Source organism: Chelonoidis abingdonii, chromosome 8 (genome assembly GCF_003597395.2).
Source record: "Chelonoidis abingdonii isolate Lonesome George chromosome 8, CheloAbing_2.0, whole genome shotgun sequence".
Lineage (NCBI taxonomy): Eukaryota > Metazoa > Chordata > Testudines > Testudinidae > Chelonoidis > Chelonoidis abingdonii.
The window spans coordinates 997,785-1,012,715 of NC_133776.1; the positions used below are offsets into that span (position 1 = coordinate 997,785).

At 41.7% G+C, this 14,931-nt stretch overlaps 1 protein-coding gene across 2 annotated transcripts in view; it reads left to right on the forward strand.

The window, feature by feature from the left end:
• ACAP2 (ArfGAP with coiled-coil, ankyrin repeat and PH domains 2) overlaps window positions 1-14,931 on the forward strand; it is a 129,448-nt gene that overhangs the window by 70,704 nt on the left and 43,813 nt on the right. Inside the window, exons 11-14 of one of the 2 annotated variants that reach the window (XM_032787522.2) lie at window positions 1,955-1,975; window positions 5,475-5,526; window positions 7,496-7,596; window positions 11,859-11,964. In XM_032787522.2, the coding sequence (XP_032643413.1) occupies window positions 1,955-1,975; window positions 5,475-5,526; window positions 7,496-7,596; window positions 11,859-11,964 (280 nt within the window). The remainder of the gene's footprint in view (window positions 1-1,954; window positions 1,976-5,474; window positions 5,527-7,495; window positions 7,597-11,858; window positions 11,965-14,931) is intronic. The other variant, XM_032787523.2, reaches the window with a different exon arrangement.

Sequence of the window (14,931 nt, forward strand, 5' to 3'; positions counted from 1 at the left end):
CAACAAGAATGATTAAAGGTCTAGAGAACATGACCTATGAAGGAAAGCTGAAAGAATTGGGTTTGTTTAGTTTGCAAAAGAGAAGACTGAGAGGGGACATGATAGCAGTTTTCAGGTATCTAAAAAGGTGTCATCAGGAGGAGGAAGAAAACTTGTTCACCTTATCCTTTAAGGATAGAACAAGAAGCAATGGGCATAAACTGCAGCAAGGGAGGTATAGGTTGGACATTAGGAAAAAGTTCTTAACTGTCAGGGTGGTTAAACACTGGAATAAATTGCCCAGGGAGGTTGTGGAACCTCCATCTCTGGAGATATTTAAGAGTAGGTTAGATAAATGTCTGTCAGGGATTGTCTAGACAGTATTTGGTCCTGCCGTGAGGGCAGGGGACTGGACTCAATGATCTCTCGAGGTCCCTTCCAGTCCTAGAGTCTGTGAATCTATGAATTGTGCAATCCCCTGGGCAAAAGATTTGCTTTTGGCTTGTGTTCATATTCCTGAGATTCCAGAGCTAGCCACGAATCAGATGCTATAGTCCAGAGCACTCTTACTGGCTATACAATTAACATTACTGACAGGAGCTCAAACTGTTTTTCAATGTGGCATTTAAAAAAGGTAATTGCCAGTTCCACCTAGTTCCTGTCAATTAGCACTTTGACTCTTTTCAGTATTTTTAAAATACTTCCTTGTAACTTATTTCCTAAAAATATATTGGAGTAAAAATCACGGCACTTCTTACAAAAACATTTTGTTCTAAACTTTCCAAGATGTTTTATATTAGACTGTCGTTTTAAAACTGCCATTGTTTTTCCTTAACTATCAAATGGATGCTGCCCTAATTAAATAAGTTTATATTACCTTTGATGAAGACACCATATGGAAATGTAAGAAAAAATAAGTTGAATTTTGGGATTCTTTGAGGAAATTATCTGCTTACAGGCAAGCCCCTTTTTCCCAATAAAATAATGATTTACATTTTCAAGAGCAGTGATGATTAAAGGCAAGCAAATACTATTGTAAGTTTTCATTGGGTGTGGAGCAGGTCAGTGCAGTGCTAGCTGACACATACTGATTGTGCATGTCTGAGTATACACGGCTCCCCCCCAAGACATGCACAATCAGTATGTGTCAGCTAGCACTGCACCGCACTGGGGTTGGGGGGTGTGTGTGCGCGTGTGTAAGATTCATAAAGAAACTTGTGGACGGGTTACCAGGCAAATCATTGAATCTATACCCAATGTGACATTGTTGCCTTGTAATTTTATTTTTTCGATCAAGACAAAACAATTAGGTGACATTCTCTGAATGTTTGTTATGAGCGTTCCTCCCTTTATTTTCATTTTGTGTAACTGTATGTTCTGTAAGTGTGTGTGCGTCTTTGACGGGAGTGGGGGTCGTACGCATTGCAATACTTCAAAAAGAAGGAGCAAACTAAAAATTTCGAAATCTTGTATACTACTTCTGTGAGTATTCATATACATGGTGATGGACTTCAGTGGCTGCAGGAGCTAAAATGTAATATTTTTATAATGAAAAGCTTGCAAAGAAAGGTATGCAGATTACTGCTGGAGTAAGTTATCGGTGTATGTACTAAAACATACACACGTATTTCCTCAGTGGTTTAGGAAGTGAAACCACCCTCTGTTCTTAGTGTGATGCACTGTATGGAAAATTACTTGGGTTCCTGGAAATGCAATATTTTATAAAAATTCCTTCACTTTTTATCAGTGGTGTATATGTGAGTGAATATGGTAGGTGGAAACAAACTCCTTAGGAAGCAGCACTCTCTCTATATTCTGTGCAGTTTGTCAGATTGGGCACTGTAAGCCTTACCTTTGAATTCTGCTGGGTTTTCATATCATGCTAATTCTTCACTTATTTTGCTCATTTTGCATTTTCATTCCTTTCCCTCCTTTCCCTTATGTTTTAATCCTGCCCCATTTTTTCACATGACAGGAAAAAGCCAGATCACATCAGGTACCAACCAGCTTTTTATACCTTCCCAATGTTCTTTGGCACGTAAAAGCTCATCATTAACCCTGCATTTCATTTTGATTACTTGCAATGGATATAAAGTGTCTGGTTAAGAAAACAGAGGGATTTTGCATGAATTGAGAGCACACATGTTGCTCAACACCTTTTAAAATTGATAAGAAGGTTTGATGCATTTATAGTCAGAGGAGCTTAAAACACCCCTCTCCCCAAAAATCTTAGTCTCCACTGTCAGACTTTTCCAGAATATATGTTAAAAGTGCTATCTTGCTCCCATTTAAGTCAATGGGCATTTTGCTAGCGCCTTCTCTGGGAGTAGGATTGGGACTTCAAGTGTTTCTCTTTTAATCATTCTATTTAATTCTCTGGGCCTAGATGATTCAGTCAGCTGCATGCCTGTCAAACAATAAACAAAATGACTCTCTCTTGAAAATTGTTAAAGCTGACTTAAGTTTCTAGTAAAGACACTAACATCATTTTTTAAATTTTCTTTTCTCATTGCTCTTTTTTTCTCTTGTAGTTCTTAGAAGTATGAAAACATTCTTTTTTGCTGATTTTTGTTTTTTGTTCCTTTCTAACTGGCAAATGTTGTTGTTTTTCCTTTCTTTTGGATAAAGTTGAAGTGAAATTAGCTGTTTTAACAGCTACTTTGAATGATATAGAAGCATTTAGTGTCAATGTCTGCCTTGTGGTGCAGCATCATTTTAGTTATGTGCTACTAGAGAACCAGCAGGAACAAAACTAATTTTTTATGCTCCCACAAAATGTCCCTTCCCCTATATTTTCTGGTAATAGAATGGTGTATTTAAAATAAATGGTTGATAAAACTCAGCACGTACAACACAGCTAGTCTCCAAACCATTTACAATCAATCCTAGGAATACAGTAGGGACATTGCATCCCAATAATTTAGGAACAGTGGAATGAGGTGCGAGTCTGTTTTGTCTTTGGACCACGCCCTTCTCTGTGTGGATTAGAAACCAGAGAACTTCCCTAATGGGATCTAATCATTTTAAGATGGGCCCAAATTTTGGCTTTAAAAAATATCGGTAGTCCTTAATGATGAAATCACTGTGGTGCTATGAGTGACCTTAATGCACTGTATTTTGTAGCTGTCATTTCAAAAAATGCTATAATACAAATACATTCACTTACACATTTGGCATAGATCTGGGGCTAAAGTAAAGCCAGAAGTTGAGTATTCGTTGTAGCATTTACTATACCAAATAAAAGGTTTCATTTTCAGTGACATTTTTTCCCCATATCTAAAAATGTAGATGAGTGGGCTTCTTTAATTTGACTTTTTGTAAAAGGTAGGTAGAGCAGTGTAAAAAACCTCCAGGAAAAGACCTCAGAAGCGTCAGAACATATTGCACATTTATACTGTCAGATATACCATGGTTGCCAGATTGGAGTTTATTCACTGTAGAGATTCACTAAATGTTAACTGTACAAGTGGAGTGTGTTGGATTCATAAAACTCACCACACTTATTTAAATGATTCTTAGAGATTTGCTCCATTGCATGTTCTCTAGTGGCAGGGCTGCACTTTCCTTTGCTTTGTAGGGGTTGCTTTTCATGTATCTAACTGGTTGTATGTACAGACTTATTCTCTGCTTATCTTCCTTTTTCAGCCTGCTTTGTAGCTGAATTATCCATTGCTTTACTTAGAAATCTACACAATGATTGGGTTACATGCTTGATTAATACATTCCTTTTAGATGGTAAAGGTGATACCTTTTCAATTGCAGTGACTGAAATATATTGTAGTTAATAACCTGAAAAACCTTTTCCATATTTGATGTAAGTATTTCAGTCACATTTAGAGTTAACCTTTATTATTTTATAAATGGAGATCTTGCTTTTTAAAACTAAATATATTCCTACACCATTTGGAAATATAATTGTTAAAAGGTAGAATCTCAATTTTCTACAGGCTAAGTACTAACTGTTTTACAATAAAATTTCCTGGAATGAATCTAATTCTTTTTATACCTCATTTTCCCCCATTGCTCTTCCTTAAGTATTTTTTTGTGCTTGTGGTGGTTTAATAAATAGGGGTGCTTTTGTTTCTATTTGTAGTGAAGTAGAGTTCAGTATTAAACAATTTCATGGATAATGTGACAATGTTTTGATGTTACTTTACATAACATTGTTCCTCCTCTTAACAGGCAGCACAAACTAAGTGGTGTATTGTATGAGTATGTTTGTGATAACCACTTTAATATGATAAGATAAAACACAGGCTTGTGTTAAAATAAACCTTGATCAAAGAAGTATGCCCAACTTTGACTATAGTACTGAATTAGTTTTGCGTGTTATTTTTTTTCTATAATCTTTAGCCAGTTATTCAGTGATTCCAGTTTTGTGATTGCATCCCAAGGAAATAGAGTGGCAGTTAATCAGTTATATTTGTCATGTTTCGTGTATGGTAGCCTGATCTGGTGATGAATCAGATGTTCTGGACCAGGGTCCTTATGCAGAGTCTTTTCCAGAATAGTCGTGGGATTTCCAACCCCAAGCATTCAAAAACCTGTGAGTCAGGGCCCCAAAAATAAGATTGGCAATTTTGAGTCTTTTTATTTGCCTTCTGGTATTTGAGCCTGCAGAGTGCATTTGCTCATGTTTTCAAGCTTCTCTCTCCAAAAATGGGGTCTAGGAACTTGCTTTTAAAAAAAAAAAAATTTTAATGCAGTCTCTTGATTCTAGCATCTAGGGCTTTAAGAAACACCAAATACTAGAAAACTTGCAATAAATGGCAAGAGGTGGCAACACTGCAATAGTTTTAGCAACTTCATAAGTTACTTTTCTCTCTCAAATAATTTGAGTGAGGAATTCATAGATTCTAAGGCTGGAAGTGAGTGCAGTGATCACCTAATCCAGCCTCCTGCATAACACAGTTCCTGAAACTTCCCCAAAATAATTCCCTCTTTGAACTAAAGCAGATCTTTTAGAGACATGTCAAATCTTGATTTTAAATTTTGCCAATAATGGAAAGTCCATCAGAACCCTTGGTATATTGTTCCAGTGCTTAATTACCTCTTAAAAATTCATGCTTTGATTTCAATCTGAATGTCTAACCTCTCAGCTTCCAGCCACTCCATAGTTTCTGTTATTGGTAAACAAACTAAAATAGATGTTTTAAATTATTTATTAATTTCGCTTGTCATAAAAATATAGCCGTGACCATACATTGGAATGTAAAAGTTTTGGAATGAATTGCTTAACTAACATAGTGATAATGTGCATGCACTTGTGTAAGATTTAACTTATGTGAATCTTACTTAATTTCTTTTGTCTTTGTTTTTCCTTTTGTCATTGTTTTGATGAAAGCCCATTGTTGTGCACACTTGTCAAAACTTACTGAGACATGACTTTTGTGAACTTTTATTCAGTGTGATTCCATAGATACTATGTTCATCTGTTACAACTAGTAAGCACTGTGAAATCAGTTAAAAGTTTGGATATTTTTTTATTTATATAGACGCTGGTTTTCGATACAGAATAATCAGCTTGTTTACCAGAAAAAATTTAAGGTAGGTGCTGTACTTCCAATACCCAAGAATGTTGTTAATGGGAATTAGGGTGGTCTGTTGATTGGTGCAGAGGAATGAAAGTTGAGAGATGCTGCCACTCACTTGCAGCATGAGCTTGAGAAACCCACTTAATTTCTTTGTCTCAGTTTCCCCACCTGTAAAATGGGTCAATATCAGCTTCGTAAATCTCAGAGATCCCTGAAGGATAGGTGATTTGTAAGTGCGCATTATCCTCATTGAGGGTCCTGATAGTGATTCCGCAGGTAGGGCTGCATTCTAAAATGAGCATAAACTTCTGTTTTTCTCTGAAAGTAGGCTGCTGGTTACTGTTAAATTTCATATAGGATTAGTTTTTATGCCCTTTAAATTTTCTATGCAGTTTGTCTCACTTTCATTCAGAAATTTGTAATAGGAAGACTTTTAATTTGGGCTTCAGTTTTAATTTGTCACTGACAGTTTTGCTTTTCATTGTTGGCTGATACCACTTTTAAAACAGTCTGAATTAATAGAACTTGGGAGAGAGATGGCACCTGGGCAAATTTGGTGCAATAGGTAGTTTGTTTTTTTAAGTAATCTTCTTCTTTATAACTGAAAATTTTTGTGCGTGCACATAAACCTGATTGGGGCCAGGAACATGCAGTCCTGTTTGATTGGGAGGTGCAGGTGGGCAGGTCCACATAAAAATTTCTCTGTCAAAAGCTACACTTTGGTCACATTTTATCCTGCAAGGGAAGGTATGTGCAGCTGCTGCTGGACAAAATATTCTATGATGCTCCATCAACAGCTGTTTCTACCCCTACTGATCTGCTCCCTGCCTACTTATACACCTCCCACCCCTAATTAAAAAAAAAAATTCTAGGACAAGAATACATGGAAAGCTTTGTTGTACAGAACTTGGGGTTGCTACACACACGATGCCTGACACAAACCCACAAAAGCAAGGCTATGAAAAGTTAAGCTACTTTATATACGTACCCTCTTCTTCTACTCACAAGCACACACTTTACTATTATCACAGCTACCAAATACGACAGATTATGCCGTGCATCCTTAACTCTGCACCACCTGCAGCCCAAGGAGGCCAACCTTCTTCATTCCCATCAGCAAATATGCATGTACCAAATTCTCCATTCTCCACACAACTAACTTCTACACCAAACACCCACAATTATTAGTGTTGGGGCAGAAGGCCAGAAGTGGCGGGTGGGGTGGGGGGGAGAGGGGGCAGAGTTAATGTTTGAAATTGCCATAGTGGATCAGAACAGAGGTCCATCTAGTCCAGTGTCTTGTGGCCAGCAGCTGAGTGTGGTGCATGGTCGGTGCATGGTCTGTTGTGTAAGGTGGCTCTGGTAATGGTTGGATATATGCTTGTGGATGGACAGGAAGAATGAACGTACTGATTAGGTGGCTTAACCTTTTTTCTTTTTTCCGTTTGGGGGTTTGTTAGGTATGGGAGTGTGTGGCAATCCTAACTGCTTCGTAATGTTTTGTGAGCAGTATTATTATTATTCTATCACGATCACACTGTAGAACCCTTAACAAATAATATACTTTGATGCTAGTTTAAGGATTTTGTTGTTCTGTTTTATGGACCAAATTTTTAAAGCAGCTTCAGCCTAGCATCTGATTTTGCACTTGCAGTGAAATGTGGTCACATTTAATTGTGGCCCCTCTCGGTCTGATTTGCAAGCTAATTATTCTCTTAGAAAAAACAGTGGTATTCAGTTGAGCCACTCTGCTGTTTAAATGTCAGCTTTCAATCACAGTCCTTTTTGATAGGAAAAGGCGGGTTCTCCCAAGTCTGTAGTAAGTTTTCATACACTAATGGTTAACTCCTACTATGGATATCACATGCAATCTGTTTTGATGAAAGGGAAAGTTGGAAAGCAGTTGAGACTAGCAGTGGCTTCAGTAATTGTCTCCCCTCACCATAAACTTCAGTTGTTTTGTTCATTTTTCCCCTCTCTAGGATAATCCCACAGTAGTCGTTGAAGACTTGCGGCTTTGCACAGTTAAGCATTGTGAAGACATAGAAAGACGTTTCTGCTTCGAGGTGGTCTCTCCAACAAAGTAAGGGGTAATTTTTTTTAAAGTTCAGGTATAACACAAGTTTTACATTTCAGTTTCAGACTTAGAACTCAAGAAGGCCATGAAGGGTTCTGGATTAGAGGACCTCTTGAAGTCTCTTCCAATCTTATGATTCTGTTTTGGGAGCGGTCACAATGGGAAAAGAATCTCAATCGCTTTGTTTTCTAATTTCTGTGACCTGGAGCATGTGATATTTCTGGGCAGCAGTAGTGACTATTCAGTCTGCTTTTTGCATTTGTAATAAATATGCATCCTTAGGTATATCTCCATTATTTATTTATCTCCTAGAACTGGAAGGGACCCTGAAGGGTCATCAAGTCCAGCCCCTTGTCTTCACTAGCAGGACCAAGTACTGATTTTTCCCCACATCTAAGTGGCCCCCTCAAGGATTGAACTCACAACCCTGGGTTTAGCAGGCCAATGCTCAAACCACTGAGCTATCCTTTCCACCTTCCTGGTGCTCTTTATACAGTAGTACAGTTGGTAGGCAGATTGCTGCTAAATGGATCAGTTGCGGGCAGTACTGTCAGGCTGCTTCTTAATAGTACAGAAAATGGCTTCCAGTTACTTCAGATAATTTTTAAATTCAGGAATAAAGCACAGCATAGCTGGAATAGCTGCTTCTGCAGTACTTTTATTCAGTGGGAACACTTCAATTCCCACTGAATAAAAGGAAAATATTGAATTTTTTAAAAGTCAATACTCGCCCAAGCAGCACCATGCAGTATATAGTACTTCCTAGTGTGTTTAGAGAGGAAAGGCAGCTCTGCATGTGCAAGAACTGGACTTTCGTGTCACTTTAGTATCCTGTGGTACAAGGCCAGCTGCTCTTGTGGGGTGTGTGTGTGTGTTTTTTTTTTTTCTCTTCATCTTAAAATTTGTTTCCTGCTCTCTCCCCCCCCCATCCAGTGGCCAGATTCTACCTTTATTTGGCTTCTGCCAAGCTACGCTTTCTCAACCCTTCAGTCTGACACTTGATGACTTGTTTTCTCTGAATGTTAGTGTGGGCAGCAGTCTTTCCTACTCTTTTTAAATCCCTGAAGTCTCCTGCCTTTGAATTCAGTCTCGTATATTAGACGTCAGAATTCTGTGCCTTTTCTAGGACTGATGTCCATGTCCTATTTAATCAGTCTTGCAGGTAAATGGGAGGTGAGGATGCAAAGCAGAAACTTCAGGATAACCACATGGAAATTCAACAGCAAATTAACCCATCCTTTGGGTTTCTTAGGGTGTCCTATTGTGATGGAGTAGGGGCTGTCTGGGCGGGGGATGGGAGAGCCGCAGAGGACTTTAGGTGAGGGACAGGACCTAGGCCTGTAACCTGAGCCAGGTAGGGGGGGAGGAAGGGGTGTCAGCACCTTTTGCCCGGGAAGCTGGACAAAGGAAGGGGGCGGCTGTAGGGGAGTTAGTTCAGTTTCGGTTTTGGGCTGGCTGGTGGGAATTCATGGTATTCTAAGCTGTGATCCAAGCATTCTGAACCCCTAGAAGGACTCGATTGAGGGGTCCTGACTCCCTACAAGCTCTGCTGTAACCTGCATTCCTGTTTTTCAATAATCCTTCTGTTTTACTGGCTGGCTGAGAGTCACTGAGAGTCCCAGGAAGAGGGGCGCAGGGTCGGACTCCCCCACACTCTGTGACAGGTGTCCATCATATAGATTTGAGTATTTTGAGGCAAGGAATGTCTTGACTCTGTCAGGTTTCAGAGTAGCAGCCGTGTTAGTCTGTATCTGCAAAAAGAACAGGAGTACTTGTGGCACCTTAGAGGCTAACAAATTTATTTCAGCATGAGCTTTCGTGAGCTACAGCTCACTTCTTCGGATGCATAGAATGAACACACAGACAGAGATATTTTATACATACAGAGAACATGAAAAGGTGGAAGTATGCATACCACAGGAAGAGTCTAATCAATTGAGATGAGCTATCATCAGCAGGAGAAAAAAAAACCTTTTGAAGTGATAATTAAGATGACCCATAGAAGGTGTGAGGAGAACTTAACATAGGGAAATAGATTCAATTAGTGTAATGACCCAACCATTCCAGTCTCTGTTTAGGCCTGAGTTAATTGTATCTAATTTGCATATTAATTCGAGTTCAGCAGTCTCTCTTTGGAGTCTGTTTTTGAAGTTTTTTTGTTGCAAAATTGCCACCTTCAAGTCTGTCACTGAGTGGTTAGAGAGGTTGAAGTGTTCTCCCACTGGTTTTTGAATGTTATGATTCCTGATGTCAGATTTGTGTCCATTTATTCTTTTGCGTAGAGACTGTCCGGTTTGGCCAATGTACATGGCAGAGAGGGGCATTGCTGGCACATGATGGCATATATCACGTTGGTAGATGTGCAGGTGAACGAGCCCTGATGGCGTGGCTGATGTGATTAGGTCCTATGATGGTGTCCACTTGAATAGATATGTGGACAGAGCTGGCATCGGCTTTGTTGCAAGGATAGGTTTCCTGGGTTAGTGTTTATGTTGTATGGTGTGCGGTTGCTGGTGAGTAGTTTGCTTCAGGTTGGGAGGCTGTCTATAAGCGAGGACTGGCCTGTCTCCCAAGATCTGTGAGAGTGAGGGATCATCTTTAAGGATAGGTTGTAGATCTTTGATGATGCGCTGGAGAGGTTTTAGTTGGGGGCTGTAGGTGATGGCTAGTGGCGTTCTGTTATTTTCTTTGTTGGGCCTGTCCTGTAGTAGGTGGCTTCTGGGTACTCTTCTGGCTCTGTCAATCTGTTTTTTTCACTTCAGCAGGGTGGGTATTGTAGTTTTAAGAAGCTTGATAGAGATCTTGTAGGTGTTTCTCTGTCTGAGGGATTGGAGCAAATATGGTTGTATCTTAGAGCTTGGCTGTAGACAATGGATCGTGTGGTGTGTCCTGGATGGAAGCTGGAGGCATGTAGGTAAGTATAGCGGTCAGTGGGTTCCGGTATAGGGTGGTGTTTATGTGACCATCGCTTATTAGCACAGTAGTGTCTAGGAAATGGACCGCTTGTGTGGATTGGTCTTAGGCTGAGGTTGATGGTGGGATGGAAATTGTTAAAATCACGGTGAAATTCCTCGAGGGCTGCTTTTCCATGAGTCCAGATGATGTCATCAATATAGCGCAAGTAGAATAGGGGCGTTAGGGAACGAGAGCTAAGGAAGCGTTGTTCTAAGTCAGCCATAAAGATGTTGGCATACTGTGAGGCCATGCAGGTACCCGTAGCAGTGCCACTGACTTGAAGGTATATATTGTCCCCAAATGTGAAATAGTTGTGGGTGAGGACAAAGTCACAAAGTTCAGCCACCAGGTTAGCCGTGATATTATTGGGGATACTATTCCTGATGGCCTGTAGCCCATCTTTGTGTGGGGAATGTTGGTGTAGAGGGCTTCCACATCCATAGTGGCCAGGATGGTGTTTTCTGGAAGATCAACGATGGATTGTAGTTTCCTCAGGAAGTCAGTGGTATCTCAAAGATAGCTGGGAGTGCCGGTAGCATAGGGCTTGAGGAGAGAGTCCACATAGCCAGACAATCCTGCTGTTAAGGTGCTAATGCTTGAGATGATGGGGTGTCCAGGATTTCCAGGTTTATGTAGTAGGTGGCTTCTGGGTACTCTTCTGGCTCTGTCAATCTGTTTTTTCACTTCAGTGACAGACTTGAAGGTGGGAATTTTGCAACTAAACTTCAAAAACAGACTCCAAAGAGAAACCGCTGAACTTGAATTAATACGCAAATTAGATACAATTAACTCAGGCTTAAACAGAGACTGGGAACAGTTGGGTCATTACACTAATCGAATCTATTTCCCTATGTTACATTCTCCTCACACTTCTATGGGTCATCTTAATTATCACTTCAAAAGTTTTTTTTTTCTCCTGCTGATGATAGCTCATCTCAACTGATTAGACTCTTCCTGTTGGTATGCATACTTCCACCTTTTCATGTTCTCTGTATGTATAAATATCTCCTGTCTGTGTATTCCATTCTATGCATCCGAAGAAATGAGTTGTAGCTCACGAAAGCTCATGCTGAAATAAATCTGTTAGCCTCTAAGGTGCCACAAGTACTCCTGTTCTTTCTTCATTCTGTGTTTGTGAAGGGTCAAGCACATGTCAGCTGTTAACAGTAACTGTGTTGTGTAGTATGTATACAAGGATGCGTTGAAGTTCCTAACATAAAACTTGCTTAAGAGTCTGGCTTCTAATGAGTGAGTCTCTTCTTTGAGCCAGTTGGTCAGCTTGCTTGAATCTTAGTCTGTCTTATTTCTCACAGAAGCTGCATGCTCCAGGCTGATTCTGAAAAGCTGCGGCAGGCATGGATTAAGGCTGTTCAGACCAGTATTGCTACGGCATATAGAGAGAAGGGGGATGAATCCGAGGCAAGTATATTTTCCTTTCAAGAGCCAATAATACGGTAAACCATTTCTGATACTTTTCTTCTACAACTCTCACTTGAAGAAATTTAAGTATTTTTGTGAGGTCTCTGATCTGTGTTTACTGAATTAACTTTTCATCTAGTTAAGCTTATTTTGATCATTTTCTGTTTTGAATCAATAACTTCTTTGAGTGATTATCTACACATATTTCGCTGTTGGAGTGCATGCAGCTCATGTGCACAGATTGGGTTATTTTGAATGACAGTGTCTGTTGAGGGCTCCCAGAGCACAGGTGTGGTTTTGCTGCCACTGTAGATGAGAGAGTAAGGGGCGAGGTCACCACAGCCACCTTGCAGAGCACCAGCATGTGTCCCAGAGCCCAGGGGTAAACAATACTATCAACTACAGAGATCTTGGTCCTCATTCAGATACCAGTCCTAGCAACAATTCCAGCAATGTCCCTCAGAACTACTGAGGAAATGTCAGTGGTTCCACCAGCAGTGCTCATTGATCTCATCCTTGATACCCTGCAGCAGGGACAAACGCCAAGGAAGCAGGTTCGATGGGACACTTGAGAACTCAGCTAAATCATTTGTGGATCCAGCCTCTGGGTTTCTGTTTGGCATCCACCTTTATTGTTTCAAAGAAATCTGAGTAAGGATGACCTTGGACTGGTGGGCTCCAGAGGTTGTGAAGAAAGGTTCTCACCCAGTTTCAAACTGTTCACCTTGCCCACACCCATCCTCCACCTTCCATCCCTCTTCAAGAATTCCTTCTAATGAGGCACTTCTACAACTAGAAGTCGGCTCCCTACAACAACAGGGAGCTCTGGGGAAATTCCTCAAGAATTCAGGGAAAATGCTTCTACTCTCTCTACTACTTGATACTAAAGAGGAGTGGTGGAAGGAGACCCATCCTAGATCTGTGCTGTCTGAATTCCTCCATTGATGTTTCAAGTTCTGGACGGTCACCTTAGCCTCCATCAACCCCCATTGTATCCTGTGGACTGATTTTTAGCTCCTGACCTACAGGATGCTTATTTCCACATCTGAATAGTCCTGGAACATAAACAATTCCGGTGGTTCATGGTAAGAACATCCTGCTCTCAGTACAAGGCCCTACCCTTTGGTCTGGACAGCCTGAGCCACATTCAAAAAGTCCTTCTCCAATAATATTTGGGTTGGGTTATGGGGAACAGCAGCAACTGTTAATTCAGCATGCAAAGTCTCAATTTCAATGTGCACTTTAGCCAAAACCACAAGGATTTTGTGACACCCCCCCCCCCACTAACAAAATCTCTGCCATCTGTCCCGGCAGTATGTTGTCCTCCTGAACAAGGTCTCTCCTGACCACAGAAATTTCTGCGCCAGTATCCTTCCACCCATAGAGTTCTTTGCCATTTACTCTGACAACCTTTATGTGGTTCTTGTCAGGCTGTGCAGTTGCTATCTTTACAAACCCTGTGTGCTAAGTGACAATTGCCTGAGGTACCTCTGTGCAGCAGCATTTCCATGAGTTGCTTGCTTCTTGTTCCCACTCAGCACAGGGCATTTATTCCTCAGGTGCATAGTGGAATTACAATGATAGCACCTTCGGGGCTCTTCTGGTTTTTACAGGAGATTTGGAATGAGGACTGGAGGAATTACTTAAGGAGGTAAGTGCCTATCTCCCCCCCCCCTTCCCAGGGGTAAAATGGGGACCCTCCTTCCCACCAAACTTATATATGGTAGGAATCCTTTGTTTTTCAGTTTGGTCTCCACCCCTTCTGTGGAAAAATACTAGCAGACCAAGATGGGGTCCAGTACCAGGTGACACAACCACATGACCCTGCAGTTTCAAAACAGAATCTCAGGAAGGTGGGAGATGAGCGTCTTCAAAATCCTGTTGTCCTCCCTAATGGCTCATTGATTAACCAGCCAGTCTCATGGGCATTCCCCGTGCAAACACTTCTGCAATCGATACATAGTCTGTATTCCTAACTTCAGATTCAGAAATGATACATGCATACAAATTGGATAATCACATTCAGTAAATCATGGTTGGCTCATGTCATTCTTTCATATCAGTGTGTTGGAACTCGAGATAATTCAGTTGGCATGCAGAGTATTCTTACCTCTCCTTTAGGGTCTCCCTATGCAAGTGTCTACATACAATACTGTAACTGGGTTGGGACTCACCACCCGCGGTGCCTCCTACTGATGATTTCGGGAATTAGCTCGATTCCAGTGGAGCGCCCCCTCCTGGTGGTGTCCCGTCCGTTGTTCTGCCCTCTGTTGGCGTCTCTGGACCCGCGTTGCTCCCTGCTCGGCGCCGTCCTCTTCGAGGCCACTGCCCTCCGGCAGTGTCCCTTAGTCCATCTGGACCCCCTTCCGGGGATCGATGATTAGCAGTCTGACATTCCAGCCACCATATGCAACCACACACCCCAAAGTCTAATCCCTCTTGTCAGGGATCGGGTGTAGTCTATAATGGCCGCTCCCTATGGCTAATGGCTGGGTGTGCTGCAAGGAGGAAGGGGGGGACCGAGGCCCACCCTCTACTCTGGGTCCCGGCCCAGGGACCCTCTGGTGTCAGCCTTGCTGTCCTCTTTCTTTCCCCTCCTCTGTCTGTTCCCCTGGGCTGCTTCCCCTATGGCCCCTTGCACCTGCTAGGGCCTTCCTTCAGGGCCTGCAGCCTGGTGGCTATGGGCTAGAGCCTTCTAGCCTCCCTGAGCCTGCCCAGCACTGCGCTGTCCATGGTGCTAGTCTCCCCCTTAGACTGACCTTCCCTTGTCAAAGGCCTGGGACAGACTGACCTCTCCGGCTCTGGGCAGCCTTTATATATGGGTGAGCCTGGCCCTGATTGGCTCCCCATAAGCCCTTTTCTGATTGGCTCCCAGGCTGCGCAGGCTCCCTGGCCTGCCACAGCCTATCCTCCCAGGGAGTGGGGCACTCCGCCCCACTACAAATACCATGATGATGCACTACATCA